At 37.8% G+C, this 14,272-nt stretch overlaps 1 protein-coding gene across 1 annotated transcript; it reads left to right on the top strand.

Moving 5' to 3' along the window:
* The first annotated feature begins 7,479 nt into the window (after positions 1-7,479).
* On the top strand, positions 7,480-9,485 carry LOC149256080 (nuclear transport factor 2-like). The gene is made up of 2 exons (XM_089455202.1): positions 7,480-8,479; positions 9,053-9,485. The coding sequence occupies exons 1-2, from the start codon at positions 7,518-7,520 to the stop codon at positions 9,483-9,485; spliced, it is 1,395 nt and encodes a 464-aa protein (XP_089311328.1). The 5' UTR covers positions 7,480-7,517.
* Positions 9,486-14,272: the final 4,787 nt, after the last annotated feature.

Here is a 14,272-nt window from a genome sequence, read left to right on the forward strand (position 1 = left end):
TCCAGTGTTATTTGTCAAGAAGAAAGATGGAACTCTTCGGATGTGCATAGATTATCGTCAACTGAATAAGCTCACGATCAAAAATAAATATCCTTTGCCTCGGATTGATGAACTTTTTGATCAAGTGAAGGGGGCGAAAGTGTTCTCTAAGATCGATTTGCGATCCGGTTATCATCAGATTAGGATCAAAGAGGAAGACATTGCTAAAACAGCTTTCAGAACACGGTATGGGCACTACGAGTTTGTGGTGCTACCTTTTGGCTTGACCAATGCACCTGCCACCTTTATGTGTTTGATGAACAGTGTGTTTCATAGGTTCTTGGATAAATTTGTGCTGATATTTATCGATGATATTCTGGTATATTCTCATTCCAGGGAGGAGCACGAGGAACACCTTAGAGTAGTGCTGCAAACTCTCCGGGAACATCAGCTATACGCTAAGTTTAGCAAGTGTGATTTCTTCAAGGAAGAAATACAATACTTAGGCCATGTAATCACCAAAGAGGGGATTGCAGTAGACCCTGAAAAGATAAAGACTATAATGGAATGGCCTATACCCAAGGATGTGGCAGATATCAGGTCCTTTATAGGGCTAGCTGGCTATTATATAAGATTCATGGAAGGTTTCTTGAGGATAGCATACCCTATCACCTCTTTACAGAAAAAAGGGAGGGTATTCAGATGGACATCAGAGTGTCAACGGAGCTTTGAGCAACTGAAACATTTACTCACCACCGCACCCATTTTGAGTATAGCTGATCCTAATAAGGATTACGTGGTATGTACTGACGCAAGTAAGGAAGGTGTGGGAGGAGTATTGATGCAGGAAGGGAAAGTAATTGCCTATGAATCAAGAAAACTAAAAGAGCATGAGCAGAAATACTCTGCTTATGACTTAGAGTTGGCAGCCATTATACATGCACTAAAGATGTGGCGACACTATCTCTTGGGGAGAAAATTTCTGTTATTAACGGATCATCACAGCTTGACAAATTATTTCAGCCAACCTACCTTGAATACAAGGCAAGCCCGTTGGGAAGATTTTCTAAGTGGATTCGATTTCGAAATTAAACACTTAAAAGGGAAGGAGAACCGGGTGGCTGACACATTGAGTCGAAAGGTGCAGTGCTTGTGTGAACTTTCGATCAGCAAATGGCAGAATTCCTTGTTTGAGCAAATAAAAACAGCAGCAGATCAAGATGCTGAATACCAGCAAATAAAACAGCAGGTACAACAACCTTCTAGCGGAAAAACACAACAGGGATATACATTAGATGATGCCGGACTGCTGTATTTTAATAAAAGGTTGTATGTACCTAACCAAAATGGTCTTAGGAATTTGATTTTGGATGAATTTCACATCAGCCACTATACCGGGCACCCAGGATACCAGAAAATGGTCACCGCACTTAGAAAAGAATATTATTGGCCAGGAATGAAGAAGAATGTAGCTGAGTATTTGGCGCGGTGCTTGGAGTGTCAACAGATTAAAGCAGAGCATTTGCATCCGGCAGGGCTGCTACAACCTTTACCTATTCCAGAGTGGAAATGGGAAACTATTTCCATGGATTTTATAACTGGGTTGCCACGGACAAGGAAAAACAATGATTCCATTATGGTGGTGGTTGATAAGTTGAGTAAGGTAGCACACTTTATACCTGTGCAGTCCACTTATAAGGTTGTGCAAATTGCTCACCTTTTTATGCATAACGTGTTTAAACTGCATGGATTGCCAAAAATAATAATATCTTATCGTGATGTAAATTTCACGTCAACTTTTTGGAGAACGTTGTTTGCTGAATTGGGAACACAACTGAACTTCAGTACGGCCTATCATCCCCAGACCAATGGTCAAACCGAACGAGTGAACCAGGTAGTGGAGGATATGTTGAGAGCATGTGTAATGCTGAAACCAAACCAATGGGAGGAATACCTACACCTGGTTGAATTCGCATATAACAATGGATATCATACATCCACACAGCTAAGCCCCTTTGAGGTCTTGTATGGGCGGAAATGTCGCACACCCTCAAGTTGGGGTGGACCTACGGATAAATTAAGTTTGGGCCCAGAAATGCTTAAAGAGATGGAAGACATGGTGAAAAGAGTGCGTACCAATTTAAAGGCTGCTCAGGACAGACAAAAAAGTTTTGCAGACCGGAGGAGAAGATTCAAAGAATATCAGGTTGGTGACCATGTGTTTGTGAGGATCCAAGCCAGAAGGAGCACACTGCAATGGAGTGGGTGTGCCAAACTTGCTCCTCGTTATTTTGGTCCTTTTCAGATCTTGGCAAGAGTGGGGCTGGTGGCTTACCAACTTGCCCTGCCAAGTCATATTAGGATCCACAATGTTTTCCACGTTTCTATACTAAAAAAATATTTTTACGACCCTAAACATGTGATCAAGTGGCAGGATGTACGGGTAAGAATTAATCTGGTTGTTCTAGTTAAGCGTTTATTCTAGACAGAAAGTGACTGAAAGTGTTGTTGATTGCAGGTCGAGCCGGAAGGCGAGGTTCTGGTCGAACCACAGAGCATCCTCGACCGGAGAGAAGTGCGGCTGCGGAAGCGAGTTATTACCCAAGTTAAAGTGTTGTGGCAGCACTATGGGCCTGATGAGGCTACTTGGGAGGACGAAGAACTCATTAAAAAAGCCTATCCGGACTTGTTTAGGGGAAATAGACATCGGGACGATGTCCAATCACAGGAGGGGGAGATGTGATGACCCCGGATAAATGTAAATGTGGGGATTTTACTGTGGTAAGAAATAGAGTTGGAAGTTGTTTTTCTTTTATTTAAAAAAAAAACAAAAAAACTCTAATGATATTATCCTATTGGCAAATTTAAATATATTGGAAATATATATTTTTCTTGAAATGCTGGCAGCCTCTGGAAGGAGGCTTTGAAAAGGGAAAATTAGTTATGAAAACTGACGGAAACTACCCTTCCACACGGGAAAAGTCCTGGGAGAGGGGGGAACCCCTGTGCTGTAGTGACAGACAGGAGGATTCCAAGGAAAAAGAAAAGATAACAAGAAACTGGTTAATTCTGGTAAGGACCAAATGACCAGGCACGAAGTGCATGAATCTTGTTGAGGGCTATAGGCCTGCAAGATAGCTCAGGGGGAGAATCTAGTCTTAGCGATGGATCTCAAGGTTGGGTGGTTAAGAGCAAGTATGGTATGCAGGTGAATTTCTGGAGTACTTATTCACACTTCTGGCGAACCAGGTACGAGATAACCATGAAGAAAGATTAGATAGAGTGTTGACTATACTACAGATTAAATGTACAGTAGTCGGCAAGTTAGACCCTTACAAGTTATATCTTTCTTAGATGTCATAATGCTTAGCATATTCATAACAGAGGAATATTTATATTGAAATGACAGAATATTTAGAAGTAGATGTCATAATGCTTAGCATATTCATAAGAGAAATATTTACATTGAAATGACAGAATATTTAGAAGTTATATAAATGCACAGAGATTACCAGTGCGCTTCAGATAGTCAATATAAAAAGAAAACTATAAGCTTTCACCCGGATCAGAATATCATAGTGGTTAACCAACGGCCAAGCACACCAAGAAAAAAGGGAAATCGACTAGAAAAACCCTAAAGATTTCTGTGCTAAAAGTAAACCAAGACCTTAAAACTATTTTCATTAAAGCACGAACAGAGGCGTATTAATTAATTACATTAAGCAAACATACATATAACGAACCTCTGAGTCGAGGGTTAAGGTAAACAGAATCTGCAAAAGGAACCGCGTACCACAGAGCAAAACTAATACCGGTAAGAGTACACGTTGTAAGTTGTGGTAAATCAGCAAACCATTTGCGGTTAACCAAACGAAACTAAGAAGTAAACAATTCCAAGAACGGATGCGTCCAGCCGATTGCACACGGCCGTATAGATAACTGTAGGTGTATTCATACATCAACAGATATTAAAACATATGCATTCGCTGTGACGAAACCATAAGCATGTTCTAATCTAACTCTGCCGCGCCTGGAAGCGACACATAATACCACTGCACAAATAAGATTTAACAATGCAAAGAAAGAAGGGAACCGATAAATATGATTACGGGACTGATTCCACTGAATATCTGTATAAGTGCAACGATATCTCCATACCATTCAAAGAATAGAGGATATCAATATCAGAATTATAAATGAAATTACCCAATGGTATACCGCAAACATTCCAGAAGGGCCGGAAAGGAAATAGTAATACAGTTCCCGTATTAAACAAGAACGAAGTTCTGAAATACAACTATGAAATGAACATGTATATAAACATTCGGAAAACAAAAGAAATAGCGTTCAATTATCCAAATTATTTCCTGTCCAGTAAGGTCGACACAGCGGCCGAGAAACTACCATTGTCCTCAAATATACATATATATATATATATATATATATATATATATATATATATATATATATATATATATATATATATATATATATATATATATATACATATATATACAACAGAGGCATAAATGCCGGAAAACACAGAAAAACAAGTTTGTCCCCAAATTGATTAACTGCTGCACAAGATCCAGGCATGAGAGAAGTCGGCCTGTGACTTATAGCTCAACAGGGTGGGTCGAAGGCATAACCCTGAGGACAAACAAACGCATGCGCCATGAGGAACTCCTCTGGCAAATTTCCATCTAACATTCAACAGTAAGGAAAATGGCATGAACAGAGCATGTGGTACACCGAAACAGAGTAAAACCCCAGACTTCGCACCCAGTTAAGGGTCGTCGGCTTACCTAAGGTTCAAAGGGCGATGGCTCTGTCATCCTACAGGCGGTAGGAAAGGCCGTAGCGGGTCTCGCCTGCACACCACTGTAATAAGGTCACCAATCAATATGAGCTTCCAACAATAGGCAATGCATTCAATCTAAACACAAGCAAAACCAGAATTGAATAGAAGTGCATAGACTGTAATAAACAACTGTGCAGAAGACGGAAACCCGTAATCCAAGCAGTGAACGATACAGTTACCTGTGTAAGCCGAGAGAGAAAGACCTTGAGTCCTCTGAGCGGAAGAGGAATTCTGGAATGGCGGTGGGCGGAATCGAACGCGGGTTGAATAACCAGAGGAGTGCCGAGAGACCTCTTTGTAATCCAAATGAACCATAGGTGTGTTCCAAAGGGTTTATGAATAACCCCAAACCCTTGAACTCATACGAGCCCTCCCATCTGAATAACAGATCTCCACCGTCGAAATTGAGCGGGAGACCAAAGCGGGAAGTCCGAAAACGCAGAAACCAAGGAATCACATGGCCAAGCGGGTGAGCCATGCCACCTAGCGAGACGCTGGCAAGGAAATTAATTACTGTCAACAACCCAGCGCCGGAAAAGGGGTGCGGACATAAACTTTACCGATCGCCGTCCAAACACACATGGCTTCCATGCAATCAACTGGCCTCGGGTCAATAAAATATAAACGTTAAACATCATTATCAAAGGTCCAAACTATATTGTTATACCAATCCTGCGTAGAGATTGAAGCGCACGGTCACGTTTATGATAACAGTGCAATTAGATGGTAAGAACCATTTAGATTAATTAATTTTTTTTATATATACATTTTTAGGGATGTGACAATCTAGGCTAGTTATTATTATACTTTTTAAATATATCACCCTCTCGAGTCTTGGTAAATCTAGAATTAAAATGGGTCTAGGTAGTTATTATTATACTATTTATTTTATTTTTTACTTTTTATTTTATTTTTATTTATTATTATTTTATTATTATCATTATTATTATTATTATTATTATTATTATTATTATTATTATTATTTATTTTATTTTATTTATTTATTTATTTATTTTTTCTTTAAGTTTGGGTGGAACTACATCATCATGTTGAATATATCACCCCATCAAGATGGTAACTTCACATCAAGGAAAGCCTCAACAAAGCACCTATCATTGTATATCCAAGACCATGTAAACAAGTATTATTATTATACTCATTATAAACTCTTTTAATCGTTTTTCAAAATTTAATTTTATCTATTTTATAAATTATAAGTTTTAACTTATTCTTTTAAATTTTGGAGTCAAAGTGTTAGTTAAAATAGACTTTTTTATCTTACAAATAAAAATTGTATATCTCAATTTGATATCTAATGTAAATATAATTTTAAAATTAAATTATTATTATTATTATATTTATTATAAAATCCAAATTCACTTTTCTATTTTTAAAATTTATAAAAATTTTAATTTCGCTTCGCTTATTTATTTACTTTTTTCCCATGAAAATCATTCCCTTTAAAACTCTTATTCCCTTTAACACTCTTATTGAAATTTATTCTTATCGACGAAGACAAGATTAAATTATCAAAAAAAAATCCAGAGATATTTTTTACCTCACAAAATACAATTCCATTACAACTCTTTGGACAAATTCCATAAACCTGGTTATATATTTTTGACTACTAAGTCAGTGTTTTAATAATTATTATTATCTAATATCCAATTTTACCGCGAGGCCTAAGCCAGACACCAAAAATGGTGTATGAGACTGGCCTAAGCCACAACAAATACATGTATGAGACCCCTTGCTTGTGTTACAAGGGACATTGATTTGACTGCTATGTCTACGAAGGCATACATACTCTACCTTTCTCTGGTTTTGAAACTATGACCTCTTAGGAAGAAACACATGCTCTTAACCATTAGGCCCACATAGTAGTAAAAATATGAGTGTGACCTACATAGTGGTGAAAATATAAGCATGCAACCATGATCATGATAGCATAAAAGGAGAGTTTGCCACCCCTTGAGGTTATGTCGATTGCCCATTCCCCAAATATTTGATAATGGGATGGACATGGGCACGGTCAAAAATTAATCTCGATTGCCCATTCCCCAAATATTCGGCAATGAGACGGACATGGGCGGGGTCAAAAATTACCAAATATTGGGAAAATCGGACGTTCTCATTGCCAAATATTCCGATTCAGCAATGAGATGGACATGAGCATGGTAAAAAATGAGCCAATATTCATCCCATTCCCGAATATTTCAATTCGACAATGGGATAGACATAGACCCAAAAAAAATTACCAAATATTCAAAAAAATCAGTCCATCCCATTACCGAATATTCGGGAAATCGAGATAAAAATGACTGTTTACCATATTTCTAACCTGACCAACAACATTGCGTGTGGAGAGCTGCCGAGAAATACGGCCATTAAAATATCTTTTTGGGGCTGGGATTTCGGCGAAAATCTATAAAAAGCTGTAGCCTGAGGGTTAGACAACGCGCTGCCTCTAAATCTAACGTGGTTTAAACGTTAAATTTGCATAATTCATTCGTGTAATTTGCATATTTCAATATGCGCTACGAGCAGCGGCCCACACTGCCCAGGACGGACTACTGAAAAGAAGAGGGAACGCGAGGTGGGCATTATTTGTCTTTCTTCTCCATTCCGCGACTTAAACGAATTCAGTTTATTCTTCATTAATTGCCTGCGAGTGGAAATGTCTGTCCAACAACAGGAAGGCATAGTCATGGCTCCTGTGGTTCGTAATGCTCGTATTACTGGGCTTGCCTTTGTGAACGATTATTACAAGGTTCTTGTTCTGCGTCCTGAATTGTTATACAAATTTTACAAGGATTGGAGCATGCTTAGTCGCCCAGCCCCAAATGATCATATCCTCAAAGGAACCGCTGTGGTGAACCAGCATTTAACGTCTCTAGACTACGGTGCCGTAAAGGTCGAGATCAAGACAGTTGACTCGCAGCCATCTTACAACAATGGAGTATTCGTTCTGGTAAGTGGGTTAGTTACCTTTAAAAACAATAAAACAACCCCCTTCACTCAATCCTTTTTCTTGGCTCCTCAGGAAAATGGATACTTCGTTTTGAATGATATCTTTAGGTACGAGGGTGAAAACTCAGATCAGCCAAAGAAAAATTTTGTGTTGATAAATGGTTGCATTGTAGAGCAACATGCAGCCAGATCTGATATTGCCTCACAGCCAGTTTTCAAGTCTGAAGCAGTAGCTCAAGATCTGAATAGTGTGATTAAGCAACCCACAACAGTGGTGGAGGAGACTGCTCCTGTTCTTGAGAAGGTACACATGCAACAAAAATCTAGGGAAGTCCCAGAGGGCTCAACAGGCCAAAAAGTGTCTGCAATTGAACATGTTAACAATGAAGGGCCATCTGCCCCTGCTCAAGGAACTCCAGTTTTAGTCCAACATGCACCAGAAAAGTATCATGCCTCAATGGCTATAGAAAATGCAGCGTCATCCACTGTTGCAGTTGAGAAACTATCTCTTGGGATAGCTACTGCTAGGGTTGTATCAAGTTCTTCTCCAAGCCAAGCGACTAATTCCACTTCCAGTCAGCCAAAGGCATCTGCTGCAAATGAACCCTTAATTTCTAGTGCTGTCAATATGACAGATAATTCTAGGGTTTTACCAAATGCTGCTCAAAGGCAGGCAACTAGTTCCACTTCCAGTCAGCCAAAGGCATCTTCTGCAAATGAACCTTTAAGTTCTAGTACTATTAATATGACAGATAAAGCTAGGGTTGTACCAAGTTCTGCTCACAGTCAAGCATCTAATTCCACTTCCAGTCAGCCAAAGGCATCTTCTGCGAATGAACTCTTAAATTCTAGTGCTGTCAATATGACAGATAATGCTAAGGTTGCACCAAGTTCTGGTCACAGTCAAGCATTTAATTCCACTTCTAGTCAGCCAAGGGCAACCTCTGCAAATGAACCCTTAATTTCTAGTGCTGTCAGTATGACAGATAATGCTAGGGTTGTACCAACTTCAGCTCACAGTCAGACAACTAATTCCACTTCCAGTCAACCAAACAGATCTTCTGAAAATAAATCCTCAAGTTCTACTACTGTCAATAGGACAGTGAAAGCTAGGGTTGTACCAAGTTCTGCTCACAGTCAAGTAACTAATTCCACTTACAGTCAGCCAAAGGCATATTCTGCAACTGAACCCTTAAGTTCTAGTACTGTCAATATGACAGAAAAAAGAACCGGAGAAGAAAGTGGGTGCGCTATTTTTATCGATAACTTGCCTGTGAATGTTACCACTCGTCAAGTAGAGGATGAGTTGAAGCAGTTTGGGGCAATTAAGCCTTCTGGGGTTCAAGTCAGGAGTAGGCAAGGAGATGGAGGCAGTTATGCCTTTGTTGAATTTGAGGTAGCAACTTCAGTCCAAGCTGCAGTTGAGGCATCCCCTACTCTAATTGGTGGCCGTCAAGCATTTATCAGGCAGAAACGTCCTTTCAGAGAAGGATTCAGAAATGATGGGACGAGAGGACGTGGTGGCTATTTCTGTAGGAGTGGAAGAAGTGACTTTATGAATAGTGAAGATCGAGGAGGTTCTTTATCTGGACGAGCTGCTGACAGGTTTTATGAAAAAGGAAAAGGTGGAAGAGTTCGCGTAATTAGCACCAGTGGGCTAAAGCCTAGGATATGATTTGTTGATGCATGATGTGTACAACCCAAGCAATAAATTTGTTGGGTTGCTCTTTTAGGTAATTTCACCAGTTTAAAGCTCACTCTGGACAGTGTAATATTTTTTATTACCTCTTCTATTATGGACTGAAAATAGTAGATTTGTTCGGATTCATATTAGAAACGCCGAGGTTTGCCATTATATTCCATTTCCTCTTAGAGCATGATACTGAATTTGTCAATATGATAGCAAATAATTTACTTTGGTGATACATGCCACGTTTTTTTTAATACTTGTACCTGAAAGCGGATTTTTGTCGATCAGGCTAATGTAATGCAATCCTTGGCACTGCACTTACTGTTCGTTTGTTTCTATTTTTTTGGAAAGTCAAAGCATTATATTCAAAAGTTTAGGTCCGGGTTGCTATCATTTAATTTGGTGATACATGACACGTTTTTTTTAATACTTGTATCTGAAAGCGGATTTTTGTCGATCAGGCTAATGTAATGCAATCCTTGGCACTGCACTTACTGGTCGTTTGTTTCTGTTTTTTTGGAAGTCAAAGCATTATATTCAAAAGTTTAGGTTCGGGTCAATCATATGTATATGTAGATGGTTTAATTTACATATTAAAATCTCACTTTGTAAAAGTTTTTGTTTTATAAGAATTATAGAAAAGTTTGTTGTTAGAAAGTTAATGGATTATATTGGATTATATTTAGAAATTTAGGTTTGGGTCAATTATATGGTGGATGGTTTAATCTATATTATTGGATTTTATTCTCAATTTCCTTGTGAAAATTGAATTCTCAGTTATGTTTTAATAGAGAGCTATAAAATCCGAATGCACTATATATATAGGCATAAGAAGGAGGAATTTTAGAAATTTACTCAATTAAAATTTGGAAGTTTGGATTCCAGGTTATTTATGGAAGAATTTTTGGCATAATTTTTGAAGTTATTTTTGCCATCATTTTTGTGAAGTTTGGATTATATCTTTCTAATCATCTCTTGTAGATTTTTCATGTAAATAAAATAAGACCAAGGTAATGGAACATGTATTCTAAGTTGAATAGTGGAAAAAACATGATAGTGGACATCACTCGTGGTTTACTTATGGTTATGGAAATATGGAGATGGAAATTGACAAAGGCAAAGCAAAAGTTATAATAATTGACATTTAATTATGAAAATAAAGGAACATAGGCAAACATGCATGTGAGAGAAATAAGAGGAGAAATGAAGGAAAATGAAGAAAATAGAGGCCTCAATGATAAAGGTTTTAGAAAAACAATTGATAGCTTTTTGATAGTTTTAGGTGGAGCTCTTATTCTCTCTCTCTCTTTCTTACACTCTTGCACACTTAGAGCATTATTAGAGCATGCTTAGATTAATCTAGTATTCACTTGGATTTGGAGGAATCAAGCAAGGGACAAGGAAGGAATTAGCGGGTAGCAAAAGGAAAGGTTGGATCAACAATTACAACAAGGATATTTTGCAGGTAATATGTTGCATCTGTGATTTCCTTGTTGGTTTACAGATGCATGATGCATGCATGTGATTCTTTAGTTATGTTATTAAAATTGGAAACTAGGGCCAACTTCCACATGGGTCATCTTATTTATGGCATCTAATATTTTTCTTGGATTCCTCTCTCCGAGACGTGTAGGATTGATCTAAAGATTATCTTATTCTCACATGTACAAATGAAGTTATGAATTTATTTTAATTATGGTAAAATTGTCAAGGTCAACTAGCAAACTTATGTAGGCTTAGAAGCCCAACAATCACATCTATTCATCCTCACCATTGCATATAAATAGAAAGTGACTTAGCCTCATTCAGATACACGCATAATCACACTTCTCTCTCTCTCTCTCCACATGTCTGAAATTTCAAGACGCTGAAATTTCAGGAGAGAAAAATTTCATGAGGCTGAAGTTTTAGGAGGCCGAAATTTTAGGAGAACAAAAATGTTAATGTGATTTCTAATCTAAATATTGATACTGGGCTAATAAAGAAATTGAAGTAAAATTGCTCTAAAGCATAGAACATACCATTGTTGCCTAAAATTAACATAGGTGATGTCATATTTGCATGGAGATTTGTCTGGTGTAACTGTGGTTTCAACTTTTCCTTTCCATTTCCTAGAGAGCCATGGTGTTGTGGGTTTCCCACTTGTTTTCTGATTGCTTCTTAGGTTCCCTATGGTTGTGGGTTGGAAAAAATGCTTTGGAGCTATGTAGTAGCTTGGGTTGCATTACTAGTTCATGGAGTCTGTAGGTTGGAACAAATGCTTTGGAGCCTTATGGGTTGAGTTATTAGTCCGTTGATTCGCTATTGGAACAGACATTCTCGAGTCTGAGAAGGTTGTGGATTGAGTTACTAGTTTCTAGAGCCTTAAATAGCTCGAGTAGGGGCTGGTTTGGTTGGGGTTTGTCCCTGGCTGGTGCCACATCTTATGTCCTCTTGTCTTAGCTTGTCTTCTATTTTTTATGTTTATGTTCTATCTTCATTTTAATATCATGTTAATGTGATTTCTAATCTAAATATTGATATTGGGCTAATAAAGAAATTGAAGTAAAATTGCTCTAAAGCATAGAACATACCATTGCTACCTAAAATTAGCATATGTGATGTCATATTTGCATGGAGATTTGTCTAGTGTAACTGTGGTTTCAACTTTGCCTTTCCATTTCCTAGAGAGCCATGGTGTTGTGAGTTTCCCACTTGCTTTCTGATTGGTTCTTAGGTTCCCTATGGTTGTGGGTTGGAAAAAATGCTTTGGAGCTTTGTAGCAGCTTGGGTTGCGTTACTAGTTCATGGAGTCTGTAGGTTGGAGCAAATGCTCTGCGGCCTTATGGGTTGAGTTATCAGTCCCTTGATTCGCTATTGGAACATACACTCTTGAATCTTAGAAGATTTTGGATTGAGTTACTAGTTTCTAGAGCCTTAAACAACTCAGGGAGGGGCCGATCTGGTTGGTGTTAGTGATTCCTGGACCGTAGAGGTCGAATCATTGAGGGCTGAGGTGGTTTGGCCTTGGAATCCCTAGTTGTTTTTTTATTGAATCAACCTTTATGATCCCATATTCATGCTTGGAATATGTCGTGGGGGTGACTGGCCGAAAGAGAGATTTGGTTCAACACAATATATGGTTGGGTGGTATGTGAAAGTCCCTGACTTGGTTGTCATTTTCATATGTTAAAAATAGTTATTTTTCCTTTTGTAATCTATGACAACTTGTGTTTCTTGTCATGTTGATATGATGGTTGATTTGCCATGGTTTCGCTTCTATTTATTTGCTAGTTATATATTTGGTTATATGATGTATTCTATCTATGACTCTTGTCAGACTTTGATAAGTTATTAAATGAATGCATGGATTAAAAAGTGCTATTGCAGCTAGCTAGAGAGAGAATAGAGCCTACTTGGTGATTCTCAGATGAAGACTATTAGTTTATGATCAGATATGCATTCATGATCTCTTACACGCTTGCCATATGTTTGATGAAATGTCTGTTATAGATTAGGCGTCTCTCGATCAAGTTCTTGTTTGAGATTTGATTGGTTGGCTTTGTCATTATCTTTGGTTTCATTCTAGAAAGCTAAAAAGAGTTTTGGGAGTGGTCTAGATGCCAACTTGGGAAAGTGGCTCAGATCTCGAAACTGCATGCTTAGAATTCAATTTTTTGGGTCATAACCACATGGAAGTAGGCTTATGAGTGTGATTATAGCCTTATAACCACATGCATGTAGTCTTATGGGTGTGGTTGGGCTATTAGGATAGTGAAAATGAGTTCCATAATAGGGATTGATCACTTGAGGTGGTTATTTGGCTCCTGAGTGCTTTGTAGTCCCTGAGGAATGTTAGAAAAGTTTTAGTTTGTAGGTCCCACTTCTATAACGAGAACTTGGAGTTCGAGTCATATCATAGTGACACTCATCTCATGTTTACCCTGGCGAGATGTGAAATTGGGTAAATGTGGGATGAGACTATTACAATCTTGAAGTTATTCATGTAGTAGTTTGGAGAAGATCTTGAAGTTATTCTTGTAGAAGTTTGGAGTGGATCTTCAAGTCATTCTTGTCGAATTCCTAAAGTAGATCAAAGTTACTTTTTGAGGTAGATGAATAGTATTTTCAAAGGCAAAATTCCTGAGGAAATTTGAGCTACTAAAATCACAATCTGAGGACTGTTCTAAGGAATATCTAAAGAAATTGATTCAAGGTATCAATTTTAATCTATTTTGTTGCATTGGACGTCAGAGTTACAATGGCATACCTATTAGAGGAGATATGAAGTTGAATATGTTTAGGCGAAGATAACATTCATTGTATATTGTTATATTTCGGTCACTATCCCTGGTACAGAAGCCAAAGAGTTTTGTTCTTTCTCTAATTGTTGAGGGTGGCAGTGTAGTGCTAGGGAAGGAAGTTGTAGCTTCCTTCAGTAGGTTTTCACCTCATTCTAGTTGTAGTTTGTTTACCAAAATTTGTAGCTTCTCTTGTAAAATAATAAATTGCTCATATATTTCCTGTGTAATCTTCATATCATCTGAGGAAATTTAAATTGGTAAATTTTTAAGTATGCTACATATTTTCACTTTGCAATAAAAAAATATTCATCATTTAAGTTAATGATAATTTCTATCATCTCAAAAAGCTCATTTAAGTGAGTAAATTTAAAATGAAAATGACTAGTTTAATATCAGACATATTTAGCATACTTAAAGTGATGAGAATAATTAGATGTTCAACAAATTTGTATGATCCTGCATGATTGAAACCAACCTAGATCCATCCTA

The sequence above is a fragment of the Pinus tabuliformis genome, chromosome 7 (assembly GCF_031772625.1).
Source record: "Pinus tabuliformis cultivar Carrire ecotype Pingquan chromosome 7, CPIR1, whole genome shotgun sequence".
Lineage (NCBI taxonomy): Eukaryota > Viridiplantae > Streptophyta > Pinopsida > Pinales > Pinaceae > Pinus > Pinus tabuliformis.